This window comes from Python bivittatus, unplaced genomic scaffold, assembly GCF_059951505.1.
Source record: "Python bivittatus isolate LINGU-HERP-01145 unplaced genomic scaffold, Pbiv_v1 ctg000430_np1212, whole genome shotgun sequence".
Classification (NCBI taxonomy): domain Eukaryota; kingdom Metazoa; phylum Chordata; class Lepidosauria; order Squamata; family Pythonidae; genus Python; species Python bivittatus.
The window spans coordinates 5,239,644-5,254,578 of record NW_028277071.1 but is presented as its reverse complement, the minus strand read 5'-3'; the positions used below and the strand labels follow the sequence as shown (position 1 = coordinate 5,254,578).

The 14,935-nt window shown below is 39.6% G+C and overlaps 2 protein-coding genes across 2 annotated transcripts; both read left to right on the top strand.

Annotated features, from left to right (window-relative positions):
* Positions 1-3,416: 3,416 nt before the first annotated feature.
* Positions 3,417-4,382, top strand: LOC103050269 (olfactory receptor 2D2-like). Its single transcript, XM_088144153.1, has one exon. The coding sequence runs from the start codon at positions 3,417-3,419 to the stop codon at positions 4,380-4,382; it is 966 nt and encodes a 321-aa protein (XP_088000279.1).
* Positions 4,383-10,619: 6,237 nt separating this feature from the next.
* Positions 10,620-11,621, top strand: LOC148215334 (olfactory receptor 2G3-like). The gene has a single exon (XM_088144151.1). It carries the CDS (start codon positions 10,620-10,622, stop codon positions 11,619-11,621), a length of 1,002 nt encoding a protein of 333 aa, XP_088000277.1.
* Positions 11,622-14,935: the final 3,314 nt, after the last annotated feature.

Here is a 14,935-nt window from a genome sequence, read left to right as displayed (position 1 = left end):
TTCCCCCTATTGCTTATGGTTTCTTATGGTTGGAACACTCAGAATATTCTGAGTTTTATTCTAAGAGAACCCCGAACACTCAAGCTGTTCCAGCTTAAATTTGGTAAGAGCACAGCTAACTTGTAACTTTCTAATGGGACCTTCTGGATTAAGTTGTTTGGTTCTGCGCTCAAAATTAAACACATTTTTCATTTTATCTGCACTTCTATGAGTCACCATTCTCCATCCCTTCCTACAGATAAAAATATGCCTTCCCTCCCAATTTGCTCTTACACAGAGAAAAGCACTTCTATTTTGTATAGGAGCTGATGGGAATTTTCTCCATTGTTAGTCTCACATGAAGTAATCCATGCAGTTTGGGACTGAGATTTAGCAACGATGGAGGAATTTGCACAGACTAAAAGCCTGCATTCTAATATCATCTTGTTGAGTGACCTTATGGGAACCAAATTCTTCTTCCACATTGGATCCATTTCCCCAATCCCAGTCTATAGTTTAATATAATATATTGTTTTTTTAATGTTGGATTTTTTTTTCCTTCTTTGATAAATTGGAACCTTACTTGCCACATGACACAATAGTTACATATAATCATATTTACATTTTGTGGACTCCTGCTTCCACACAGCCAAGTATCTTTTTCACATATCTCCCAGGCATAGATATATGTTATGTCATTGATACCTTGCTGCAGATGATAACTCATGTGTTGGCAGGAGAAGGACACATCTCTTTCACTTGATGTGAAGGACAAATACAAGTAGACTTACAACCACAATAGGGGCCAGAAAATTCATTGTTAAGTGGTGCGATCATTAAGCAAGTTGTCACATGACCACACCTCATTTTACGATATTTTTGGTGGTTGTCGTTAAGTGAATCACTGTGGTCATTAAGTGAATCAGACAGTTCCCTGTTGATTTTGCTTGTCCGAAGCTGGCTGGGAAGGTTGCAAATGGTGATCACATGACCCCAGGATGCTGCAACCATTGTAAATAGATGCTGGTTGCCAAGCACCTGAATTGTGATCACATGACTGCAGGGATGCTGCGATGGTAATACGTGTGAGGACTGGTCATAAGTCAATGTTTTCAGCGCTGTTGTAACTTCGAACAGTCACTAAACGAATGGTCATAACTTGAAGACATGTCTCTATACTTTTCTTTATAACTTGCTCTTTTTTTCTATTTTCTTTTTCTATTGCACTTTTAGCTGTTTTTATTTTTTCTCTTTTTTCACTTTTCTGTTCTGATTTAGTTTGTTGTAATTTTTATTCTTTTTTAATTTTTTAAAATAAAATTACACCCACACACACACAAATGCTGATTGTAAGAAATAGTCATATTGACAAAACATTTTCTTTGTTTTAAAAAAATCCTTATTATAGTTGGAAAGATCAAAGATTCCTTTTGCTTGTATTTTGCTAAATTAATCCATTGGGAATCATGCTACTGAAATAACAACCAAGAATGTGATAATGGTCTAGTAAAAAAGCTCAAAGGGATCAAAACAACCTCCATGGATAGCATCTGTGTATTTCATTATTTTATTGGTCCTTAAAAATTTATCAAGCCAGCGAGAAAGAGAGAGAGAGAGAGAGAAACTACTTTCCTTAGCACAGTGCTCATCAACTGCTTCATTAGTAAGTGAACATGCAATGTTATGTTGATCCTCATCTTCAAAATTAAACATGGATTGAGAAAATCACTTCTAAGGTGGTTGAAGACTCAAGTCTAAGTAGTAATTCTGCAATTCAAAATTGTTCATATCTTAAAAAAAGCTTTATGGTACAAGACACAAAGAGTGATTTAGCTGCTGTTTTGGCCATCATGATCAACCAGGCGGAGTTTCATGTACCACTGAATTGAATAAAACATCTTCCTAACTAATCCTTCAGTGATAGATCTCATTGGAACACTTAGAGATGATAGGGTTTTTTTCCTAATAGAATTCCAGTGGCCATGAAAAGCCAGTTATATAGGCATTCCTTATTGATAATGTAATTATTGCTGCAAATGTGTGTGTGTTCAAAGGTCAGAGTTATTTCTAGTGGGAAGGCACCTTCATGTTTTACATTTAGGAAATTCTATTTACTCCCAGGTAGCTCCATATGGTTTTTGCTTCCAAGAAAAAGGCTACAACCTACAAGATAGGTCATCAAGTTCCTTCAAAAATCTTCAGTATGGATTTTCAGCATCTTCCTTTTAGAAAACTACCTTAAATGAAGAAAACTGGTGAAACAACTACTAAAATTACTGAGCAGCATGAGAAACTCTCTCAACTGAATGAGGAAGTTTTGGAGAACCACAAAGGTAAGATTACTCTATCATCATCCTTAAAGATTCCTAAATAAATGATTATCTAGATCATTTCCACTTTTGATTCAGACCCAGGCATGGACAGAAAAGCACTGGTCATTCTAATGAACGACTTCTTTGGAACCTTAAAGATATGAATACAATTCTCTTGGTCCTATTAGACCTTTCAGTAGTTTTTGATACCATTGACTGTGTTATCTTTCTGGACTGTCTGGGGATGGATTGGAGTGGAGCATTGTATATGGGAGATCAAAAGGGCATGGACTGAATGCTATTCTCTTCAGCAGCTCTTCACCATAGAACATCTTACCCCCAGAAATCAGCATCCTTAATGCCTCGACTATGAAAATGGTCTTGTATCATTATGGAGTATTCATATTTGACTATATATAATATCAGGCTGCTGGATTTTGTTGCGTTGATGCTGAGAGGGATATATTTTACTTTTACTTAAAAAAAAAACTGTATGGAGTATTGGGTTACATAAATCTATGTAAATGAATAAAGAAGCACCAGAACTAATGTAACATCTAATTCTATGCAATTAGACTGTATCAACACTAAGAAATATTAGGGAGGTTGACAGTGATTTGGGGACTCTAGCTTTTCCTAGGCAATAAAACAAAAAGGATCTTATTAAGAAGGATATCAAAATAAAGGCTATGTGTCACTTTTAGGACTCAAGAATCTGGTTAGAGACCTAGGATCTTTTATTCTGTAAGGACAGGAAGAGTGCTGGGAAGTCATTCAACAAGGCCGTAATTCAGGAGTTCAGAATCTAAGAGTAGTAAGAAAGTCCACATACAGCCCTCTCTGTCTGAGACATCCTTTAAAATATGTGTTTTGTGCTGAAACACAACCAGCATCATGGAATATTACAGACCTGAAATATTTGGAACTTTGATTTGCTTGTTTAGGCTTTTTTCTGCAGTTTCACCTGTAAGAAATACCACTAATGTTCAAAGAGAACTAGAGTTGTGTTACCAAGGTCAGTATGTGTAAATGTTGACTTTGGATTTTAATACAGCTTCTTGATTTACCTATTTTTAGGCTTGCCACATTACCCACAAATCTCACTGAACCAATGGGCAGAAGACTATGATGGAGATTGGAAATCTCACCTACGTTACAGAGTTCACCTTGGCGGGACTGACTAGCTGTCGCAAGATACAGATTGTCCTCTTCATGGTCTTCTTAATTGTCTACCTATTCACCATTCTGGGAAATCTGGTGATCATTCTGCTTGTATGGACTGAATCCTCCCTCCACACACCAATGTATTTCTTTCTAATTCAACTCTCTGGGCTGGAGATTTGCTATGTCACCTGTACTTTGCCCCAGATGTTAGTCCACCTTCATTCTGGCACTGGAGCCATCTCCTTCACCCGTTGTGCCACCCAGATGTATTTTGCTCTGAGCCTGGGAGGCACTGAATGTCTTCTCCTGGCTGCTATGGCTTTTGACCGCTACTTGGCCATCTGTCAACCCCTCCTTTATTCCACTACTATGGGCAAGTGGCGCCAACTGCAACTCTCCCTAGTTTGTTGGTCAGGTGGCTTCATCCTTGGTTCAATCAATGTAGGTTCTACTCTTTGGTTCCCATTTTGTGGCCCCAACCATGTTGATCACTTCTTTTGTGAACTACCAGCAGTTTTAAAACTTTCCTGTGCTGACACCCACATTGCAGAGGCTGCTGTATTTCTGGCATCTGTGTTGCTCCTGCTGTTTCCTGTTTCCATTATCTTGACTTCCTATGGACTAATACTTTGCTCAGTGTTACAAATGAGATCTATTTCTGGGCGCCACAAAGCTTTCTCCACATGTGCCTCCCACCTTATTGTAGTCACCATATTCTATGGTACTGTCATGTCTACATACATGATTCCACGATTGGAATCAGGTCCTGATCATGACAAACACATTTCTGTCTTTTACATGTTAATCACTCCCTTGATCAATCCCATTATTTATACCTTGAGAAACAAGGATGTCCATGGGGCAGTGGTCAAAGTGATGAGAAGATGGGGATTTGAACAAAGGATTTTTGTGAATTCTGTGGTGTGAATACTATACCAACACACTTCCCATTCTATGTTCTGTTCTTGTTGTGAATAGCCAGCCAGGATTCACAATACTGCAGCCTCTCTGCCAGTCTTAATGCCAGTGGATGTCTGATTTGGAATACGTAGTTTGTCTCTTGCATGGACTTTAGTGCCCTCAGAAGATTTCCTTCACCCTTCCCCAAAAAGTTTTTATAAGACAAAGGCAGGGCTATGGGGACACAGTAGAAATGTCTGACTTGGAAAAATAATGGAATGTGTAATCTCCTGGACAACTCTGATAAATGATTAATATTGCAAAAAGAAGGTAAGGGAGGTTTATAGGGACAAAGCAGCAGAGAACTGCTGCTCTGGGATTCAGGATTTCTTTAAGAACATGTTAAAATGTTAGTTAGATGTTACATTCAGATTAAATTAATTTTGTCTGTGTTAGAAGCTTTATTCTTATTTCTCTGCACAAGTACTGCATTCTATGTAATTTCAGACGAAGTTCAAGATTTATTTTTCTCTTCTTTAATTTCTTGGAAGCTGATATGTAACTTGAAAGCTGTCTGTCTTCCAAAATTACTAATTATCCTGGACCACCACCATCCTGTAGGCTATCCTGTGTTTTACAGGGACATGGCATGTATTTGTGTAAATTGGGCTTCGTTATAACATATCCTTTGAGTTATTTTTTTAAAAAAGAACATTTGATTTTATCTCTTGTAAGTTTCATTTCTCTCCCAAAGGTGAATGAAAAAGCTGAAACCACTAGTCACATGCCTTTAAAGCATAAACCCAGGAAGTTTCATTATATACATAATTTCATTATTTAAATTACAACCCCCCCCCTTTTTTTTTGTAAGAAGGACAGTGCACGTAGCGAGCATCCTATCACTTTGACAGACTGGAGTTAATGGAAAATACCAAGTGAGTTTTATATGCCCCAAGATGGAAAGACTCTGAGATACTCACAATGGAGGAATGGCTAGCAGTTAGCAGAGATGGCAAAATTGACCTGTTTGATTAGAGAAAGGACAATAACTACATTTATTAGTGCCTGGAAACCACTTATGGAGTTTTTGGTGAAACGAGAAAAAATGAACTTGTGATTTATGGGTTTGATGATTAGAAAGGGTAGACTATGGAAAGAAGGAAATGATGTTCTAATCTTAGAGAGAGGGAGTAAGATATAAATGTACTTGTAACTGCTGTTAAGAAGATTGGAAGCCACTTCTGTATAACTTTTCCTCTCCTCTCCTCTCCTCTCCTCTCCTCTCCTCTCCTCTCCTCTCCTCTCCTCTCCTCTCCTCTCCTCTCCTCTCCTCTCCTCTCCTCTCCTCTCCTCTCTCCTCTCCTTCCTTCCTTCCTTCCTTCCTTCCTTCCTTCCTTCCTTCCTTCCTTCCTTCCTTCCTTCCTTCCTTCCTTCCTTCCTTCCTTCCTTCCTTCTCTCTCTCTCTCTCTTTCTTCTTTCCACTTTTTTCATTTACTTATTACTTTCCTTTCCTTTTTCTTTCAAAATCTGTATTTTGTGTGTGTGTGTGTGTGTGTGTGTATGAGAGAAAATACCAAGTGGGTGTCTTTTGCATAATTAAAAAAGAAGATAATAATTTCCCTAAAATGATGGTTTTAAAAGATTGGCAAAAGAGTGGTGACATTGCTGTACCAAAATGTCTTGAGTGTAGTTTTCTAAAATGGTGAGAAAAGCTGGGGAACAAAACAAATTTAGTTAATTAGTTAGTGCCTTTGCTTTAGTCTTGATTCCTGGGGAGTTCATGGACAAATCCATGTAGTTTTCTTGACATCATTTTCAGAAGTATTTTCTTATACCCTTCCTAGTGCTGAGAAAATGAGTGACTGGCTGAAAGTCACTGGAATACAATTTAATTTCAGCTTCTTTAATGTCCCCAGGTTAAAGCTTGCCTGCCCACTCTTTTTCCTATTCTGGTAGAGAAACCCTTGTGGCAGAGCAGCCTAACCCAGCCCTCCTCAACCTCTCCTTCTTCTGTCCTTCAGACAGCTCCAGTTTCCCCACCTGTTTTCTCTCCAGCCTCAAGGCTCCTTCCACAAGCTTCACTTTCCAGCTGTACCTGCCTGGACAGTATGGCACTGCTGTAAACCGAGACAGTGGGCAAGGGTTACTGGAGGGTGGCACAGTTTGACAAAAGAAGCCTTGTGATGCCACCTACATGGCCAGGCCAACCACACCCAGTTGCTGCTGAAGACTCACAGGACTAGGTCAAGGTGAACTCTGAGCTTGCTGTCTCTAGACCATTTGTCTTCCTGAACCCCTTCCCATGGCCTACCCTTATTTACTTATTTATTTATTTATTTATTTATTTATTTATTTACCTACCTATCTACCTACCTACCTATCTACCTACCTACCTACCTACCAAATTTGTCACTGCCCATCTCATTGAAACAACTCTGAGCGGTTTACAACAAAGATAAAATTCATTAAAATACAATATAAAACAATCCTAATAATAACTGACTTCCAAGAATGATGGAGAGTTGATGAATAACTCTGGGAGCGTTGTCAGGGTGCTAACCACCCCCAGAAGTGGTTAGAGCTTGTGTCGCCCCACATACGCAGGCAGAGCCAGGTCTTTAATCCTTTCTGGAAAGCCAGGAGGGTAGGGGCCTGCTGCACCTCTGGGGGGAGAATATTGCAAAGGGCAGGGGCAACAGCAGAGAAGGCTCTCTTCCTGGGCCCCACCAGCCGACATTCTCTCACTGACGGGATCTGCAACATGCCCCTTCTGCCTGACGGGGTGGGATGGTTTGATGTAATGGGAATGAGATGGTTCCTCAGGTAACCTGGACCCATGCCTTGTAGGGCTTTAAAGGTGATAACCCACACCTTGAATTGGACCTGGAAGCAAACTGACACCCAATGCAGCTCCCGCAGCAAAGGTGTTACATGTGCCATCCTAGGGGCACCTAATATTTACATGGTACATATTGGCCTCGATGGCAGCATCTTCAATGCTTACAAAGTATTGTTGGGATCACAGAAAATAACTTGGAGGACTGCATGAAATCCATGGGCTGTGAGTTAGGGATACCTGCAGGAAGGCATGGATGCTAACATCCACACAGGTCTTTAAAATCAACAGGACAAGAATGAAAACTAAGTGTGAATCCACTAAATTATCATTACTGATTAAAATGTCACAGAATTCAAATTTTTTAAAAAATGTCAAAAATACAGTTATTTTAAATTGTCAGTCCAGCCCAGGAAGACAAAGATCTACTAGGAAAAGCTACGTTGGCACAAAAAACACAACGTTGGATTTGCATGGCTTCAACCTCTGCGGATACATTCAAATACTATTCTTTTCCTTTATTAAGTTCTCAAGATACCCAAAAAGTCAAGATAAGGAGCATGAAAACAGTGGTGTGCCTAGCATATTTGACACCCAGGACAGATAATATGTTTAACATCTCCACTCCTTCACTGCTAGTTCGATATAGTAGTGAAGGTGTCAGACTAGAAACCAGGAGACTGTGAGTTCTAGTCCAGCTTTAGCCACAGAGCCAGCTGTGTGACCTTGGGCCAGTCACTCTCTTTCAGCCCTAGGAAAAGCAAGCCACTTTTGAAAAATGCTGCCAAAAAAACCGTGGGCAGCCATCACCAGGAGTCAAAACTGACTTGAAGGCACAATTTTTCCCCCCTCTGTCCCTGCTAAGCTGCTACCAACGAGCAAAGGGCTGACTGGTGTGTAGGAAGCAGAGACCTAACTCCACACTGGCCACTAGCCTCTACATGTCTTTGGCACCATTCCCTGATTGCCTGAGCCCAGGGCAACCCCCTTCCCCCTTGGTATGCCATGGCAACAAAGCTTGAACCATTGGTAGGAAGGGACCAGAAGGGGCAGGAACAATTTCAATGGAGTCATGATCCCCGAACAATCTCCCTTCCCCAGAGATTCTGAGGGGAAACAAGAGGAAACCGAAGCAACATATTCCCAATGAAAATATGCATAATCTAATTTATTCCCTTGCAGATTTAAATATTCCCATAACCTGTAATTAATTCCAAGGCATTTTCAGATACTATATGCCATCACTCTACCAAGAGATTTTAGATGCTTTCAGCATTCATGAACGAATAGCTTGTGGAGTTCCTGCCAAGAGAATCTTATAAAACATTAACAAATATACATGATGGAAGAGCTCATATAGGTTCTTTTACAAGAGTCCCTCCAACAAAAAACCCAAAATGCTCAGTAATCAGGCAGAAGTAGAAAGCAAACCAAGCTGTTTGACACCTTAACAGAACCTGGTGGCATGAGTGGTAGAATGAAGGTAAGTGAAAACGTTGCCACTTGAAAAAAAAGTGAAATTTATTAAGATAATGACTTTGTTCTTGATGACTATATTAACAATTTGATGACGTTTTCTTGACCACAGTGATTTGCTTTGCCATCTTCTGGGATGGGCTTTTAACTTTCCAGTCTAACCTGCCAGAGATTATACAGTAATACATGGTTTGTACTATGCACGAGCTTTTAGTTATCCCTGTTGAAATCTTTGGTAGTTTCAGAGCAGGAGGAATCCTATCTATGCAGTTATTCTGCCCAGTTGTTCACGAGGTTGTTCATGTTACATGATATGCCAAATTCTGTCCACAGTCTTACACATTGTTTTAAAGAAAAAGAAACAAATCTGATACCTGTGTAAACATATCTTTTAGGTTATCTAAGAGGCACTCTTCTCCCAAAAATTTCTACCTGCCCAATTTGGTCTAGCAGGTTGGGCAAGTTGCGGGTCCCATCAGCCAAGGAATGTTGGCTGGTGGGGACCAGGAGACGTGTCTTCTGTGCCGTAGCCCCTGCCCTGTAGAACATTCTCCCTTCAGAGATTAGGATGACCCTGACCCTATTGGCCTTTCATAAGGCCCTCAAGACCTGGTTATGTGCCTGGGCCTGGGGCCCTGAATGTGTTAAGGGCCCTGTTTCTTGGCTATACTAATAATTATGGGCTAATTTTTCTTGGCTGCCATATATATTTATTTTGGGCTATATTATATTTGTTTTAATTCTTTTTATGATTATGCGCCATCAAGAGTCACTTGGTTGAGAAGAGGGGCTATAGAAATTAAAATAAACAAACAAATATTGACAGATGCCGTTGTGGGATGCGCTGCTGGATCTGCTAATCTGCCATTGCTAGGCACTTATTCACTTAACATGTTCGTAAGGGTGGTCACCATGAGAGAACGGACAAGCAGTGGAGAACTCCTTGCTGGAGATGGTCTTCCATGTTTTCACCTGCTCCTTTGTACTGTGACGCAAACCATAAGTGAGGGTTGCTCCATTTTAGATTGTACAATAGGGTGATTTTACTGATGTTGGTTTTTTGTACCATTGGGTGTTTTATTGTCTCTCATGGGTGTACTGTATTTTTAAATAGATCACTGAGAAGCTCATGACTGTGGCAGTATAAAAATTAAGCAAGCCAATAAATAAGTAGAGCAGTCCTTGTGCGCTGCTCTTCCCAGACAAGATAAGACATTGGTACCTTCAACCCTATGAAAAAGACACAAGATAACTGAACTCTTTTATTACATTTTTATCCTATCTGTTGCTACTGGCTTGATGGGTTGATTTTGAGTAGAGTTGGAGACAAATGCCCTTCCAGAATTCTCCACCTAAACTGTAAGCAGAGTAATTGGGTGAATCACATCTTTGAATTACTCCAGAGAAACAAGGAATTCTTCAACCATTACTCAAGGCCAGGGTTTCCCCTTTTCTGATGACCATTGCATTACTAGAGGAAAAGCCCCAGGGAATGATTTAATCTTGGGATGAAATAGAGCCTGGGTTTAGCGGACAGAATAAGGAATACTGAAATGCAGGAAATGTGTATGCATTCCTTGGCTTCCTTGGAATTAAGTGCAAGAAAACCAAAGTCTTCAGAAGTCTGTTCTTATTGAAAATAATTTTTAAAGCAAATTCTCTTGCATCAAATGAACTAAAGCTGATAGGAAACAAACAAACAGCAAAACCTGGGTATTTGTCCAGAAAAAAATGCATTTTACTTTTCTCTTCCAGGGAACAAACTATGCATTTTTCTTTGAAGGGTTATTAAGGTTTCCAGGAACAAATTCTTGACTATAATCTGAGAAAGGACAGCAGGTTTTGATGGACTTGAGTGTATATTGTCTTATTTAGAAAGAAAAAAAAAAGTGGTCTAATTTCCAAGAAATTGTGTCCTGTTATTTTTCCTTTTCTTCAGACAGGAGGCCAGGATGGGAGTTGAGAATATAACATTTGTCAAGGAATTCATCTTGCTGGGATTCACCAGCCACCGAAAAATCCAGTTTCTCCTCTTTGGAGTCATTCTCGTCATCTACTTGCTTACTGTTTTGGGGAACCTGCTGATCATCATCTTGGTGCGGGTTGACAAGCAACTTCACACTCCCATGTACTATTTTCTTTCTCACCTTGCAGCAGTAGAAATCTGTTATGTCACCAGCACTTTGCCCCAAATATTAATTCACTTATTCACAGGAAATGGGGCCATCACCTTGGAATGCTGTATGATCCAGATGAATATAGCATTGTCCGTAGCTGGTGTTGAGTGTTTGCTGTTGGGTGTCATGGCCTATGATCGTTACTTGGCCATCTGTCGTCCCTTCGTATACGCTATTGCCATGGGCAAACACTGTCAGTTGCAGTTTGCTTTAGCCTGCTGGACAATTGCCCCACTGCTTTGCACAATCTGCATTATCTGCCTTGTTTGCCAAAATTATTGTGGTCCCAACCACATCAACCACTTCATGTGTGAATTGCCACTGGTCCTGAAACTTGCATGTGGTGATACACAAATAATTCAGGCCATTATTTTCAGTATAGCAGGATTCTTCCTGCTAGTTCCCCTTTCTGTCATCTTGACTTCCTATGGGTTTATACTCCATTCTATATCAGACATGAAATCAACTGTTGGGTGGCATAGGGTTTTTTCTACATGTGGCTCCCACCTCATTGTGGTTACTTTGTTTTATGGTTCAGCTATGTCTATGTATATGGTTCCCAGATCAAACTCAGCTCCTCATTGTGATAAACAAATTGCTGTCTTGTATATTATGGTCACTCCACTTCTGAACCCTATCATTTATACACTGAGGAACAAGGACATCCATAGGGCAGTAACCAAGATGTTGCAAAGAAAGGTCTTGGAACAGAAAACACAAGAGTTTCCATCTTCCTTAATTACCCTTTCTCTTTTTAAAAAGAGTCACTTTTTGTGAGATGGGTGGTATCTAAATTTGAAATATAAATAAATAAATAAATAAATAAATAAATAAATAATTGGCTGATTGTAGAATGCCTTAAATATTTGCTTTCTCTAACCATGAAGTCAATCCAATGATTCTGTGGATAACCTCTCAGCCTAATATGATCTCTTTGTGATGAGATGTTATAACCTGAAAAGACAATTCTTGGGAAAACTGGGGTAAATATGGTGCACATGCTTGTCTAGGTGTGATCTGAACTGTTCTGGAAAGTTCCTGTAATACCATACTTAAAGCTGGGAAGAAAAGATTAAATCTATAGTGAATGCGTGTGTAAAGATGAAGCTGAGGGATTCAGATAGGGTTGACAAAGTCTCCTCCCTAGATTTTCAGGAAACAAGATGAATATGGTGTGGCAGACTGAAGTGCCTGGCTGAAGGAAAGTGGTTGGGTCTGTGCCAAGGTCACAGGTTTTTTAGAGAAGGGAATGATTCAGGAGAAGTTCAAGTATGAAGGCAAAAAGGGGAGAAATGCTGGAAGGTGCCGATACAGTGGCCCATATATGTTCTGGATATAGGATATAAAAAAAGGCAGGAAAAGCAGAGAAAGGTGTGGCGGGGGGTGGGGGGAGTTGTGTTACAGTAGATGCTGCAAGACATGCTGCTGGAGGGGACATCACCTGGGAATCATGGAGTGAAGTGATGCCTGCAAATCCAGAGATTTCAGCCCTGAGGGGAAAAGGAAGCCCTGGAAGAAATTCTTGAAGTGGCTCGTGAACATGTGGAAAAACCAGGAGAACAGACTGTGTTGTGTTTATGGAGACCCTGATACTGGACAGTGGAATTGCATGGATTCAAGGATTTGTTTGGCACCAAGACAGTCAGGAGGACCCACAGGCATTCCATTATCAGCCATTGAGATAAAGTGGTGGGGGGTGGGGAGCTGAAATACAGCACAGGTGAAAGTGAGGGAAAGAGAGTTAAGAGGCTAAGAAGAGATAGAAAGATAGATGATAGATAGATATTCCTGTACAGTTTTGTAAATTGTATTTTCACTTGTATATATAGTAATAGGTCACACTGTTATATTTGCATGAATATCTTAGTGTTTAGAACAGGGTTTTCCAAACTGTGAGATATACCTCCCTTGTTACAATACATCCAACGTTCCCCAAGTTTCACTTTGGGGAAGTTTTCATTGTTCATTTGTGTTCATTCTGGTGTTTGGATTTCTAGGGGAGGTGTGTACATTAAGATTAGGAAGTTTAGGAATCCCTGGCTTAGAATAAAGTCCCTCACTTGTTTAAGTGCTGTTGGAGTGTGTATTTGTATCAGCTCCTATCCTGACCCACCTCACAACACAGGGCACATTTTTAATAAATCCACATTGATTTCAAGGAAACTGTCTGTGAATTTCTACATGTTCCTAGACTGACCATAGCATATGTTACTTAACTTTGCCAGACGTCAATTATAGTTGGTCAGTACGAATCCCCCCTCTCCCCAAAACACTTTTGCAAAGAGAGAGAACATATCAGGGGATCTGCTACAGTAAAATCAGTGACTTTTGACTCTGAGTTGAGTCAAAGGGTGGCATTGAACAGTGGCACTGTAAAACCTGCAAAAAAAGTTTGTAATTCTCATGGTGTTGGAATATTACACAAATTGTCTGAACAGACTAGAAGGGGGATGAAATGAAGACTTTATCATATCTTAGAGGAAGATGCATTGTTTTGAATATAAGATTCATGAAATTTAATTTGGAATCATATGACTTTTTGAAGTAAAAAAAACAACACAGAACCATTGTTTGAATTAAAGATGAATTGAAACTCGATAGATACAGTACTACCCATGTTAGTTTTCTTTTAACAGAAGTGTCTGAAGGTTTAGAACAGTGTTTTTCAAACTTGGCAGCTTCAAGATGTGTGGACTTCAATTCCCAGAAATCCCAACCACCATGCCAGCATTCCACAATTGAAATTAAAATAAAATGCCAAAGAAGAGTTTTTAAATTGTCTTCCCAGCACAGATAAACAAAGAGGTATTAGGAAATGCTGGATGTTATGATTGCTCATGAATCTCATTAGAATTATTATCTCCTAATAGTCTTTTGCATCAGAGATTTTGAGAGTAAAGAATAGCAAAGAGAGTCGCATATTCCCAATGATGATGTACACAATCCATGTATTTCCTTAGGGACTTCAACATGTCGATCACGTGTAATAAGTTCCAATGCATCTTCAGCCACTAAAAAACATTCTGCTGGGTGGTTTTAAGTGATTTCAACTTTGCTAACGTGACAGGTTGCTGAATTCCTGCTAAGAGAAGCCTTCTGAAACTTTACAAAGACACCTTCTGTGAGAGTTCATGTAGTTGCTGTCATGATAACCACAGCACTTCCAAATAAGTGCCCAGGATCTGATATTAGGGGAAAGCAAAGGGATAGTCTACCGAAGGGTTAGACATCTTATGAGAAGCTGGTAGTATGAGCAGCTCCACCTTGGTGGCAGGGAAAAGAACAAAGGTAAGCTTATTTTTTTGCCAGTCAAGGAAAAAAATATGATTTTTAGTGAAACTGATTAAGGTAATGATGAAGACGCACTTGACTTGATCTTGATTCCTAGTAACTATACTAAGCATTCATGATAACTGCCGAGATGGTTTCTCAACTTCTAGTCTAATTTGCAATCCTGGAAATCTCTGGTTGTCTCCCATCCAAAGACTTATTGAGATCTTCATTTTCTTACTCCAGGGAAGGTCAGGCAGGTGCTGTATCTGCTGAGAGACAGTTTGTTATCTTGGAAGATGTGTTTAATAATCTACTTTGGAAGTACTGAAGAGAAAATGTAATAGGAGCATGTTCTAACTTGTTTTGCACTTTGAATAAATTCACATAAAGATGGTTCAGGCAATCAGGCTATTCCTATTCTTTTTATTTTGGGAAAAGCCCTAGCAGATTTTCTCAGTACATTTTCCTTCTTAATTTATGGTGTTATTGAAACAGAAATCTCTGGAACTTCTATCCAAGGTTCTGTCAGTGAAAGGGATTGTTTCAATGATCTCATGCTGGAAATTCTTCATTTGGGTTTCTGCCCATAAGTAGTAAACGAGGAGGAGACCAGTTTAGTGCTCCAAATGTCACCGTTCACAAAGCTCAATGCTAAATACCAAATGCTGAATCAATAATACCTATTGATTTAACAATTTCCTTGGATATTTATAGATTCAAATCAGACACTAAAATCAAACTATTCATCAGTGCTTCAGCTAACAAAATGTTTTAAAATTGTCCTGGTTATTCTGGGTTTGAAGTGATTTGAAAAATGT

Coding starts and splice junctions, on each gene's coding strand:
- LOC103050269 (XM_088144153.1), top strand. CDS start 3,417: ATGATGGAGATTGGAAATCTCACCTACGTTACAGAGTTCACCTTGGCG.
- LOC148215334 (XM_088144151.1), top strand. CDS start 10,620: ATGGGAGTTGAGAATATAACATTTGTCAAGGAATTCATCTTGCTGGGA.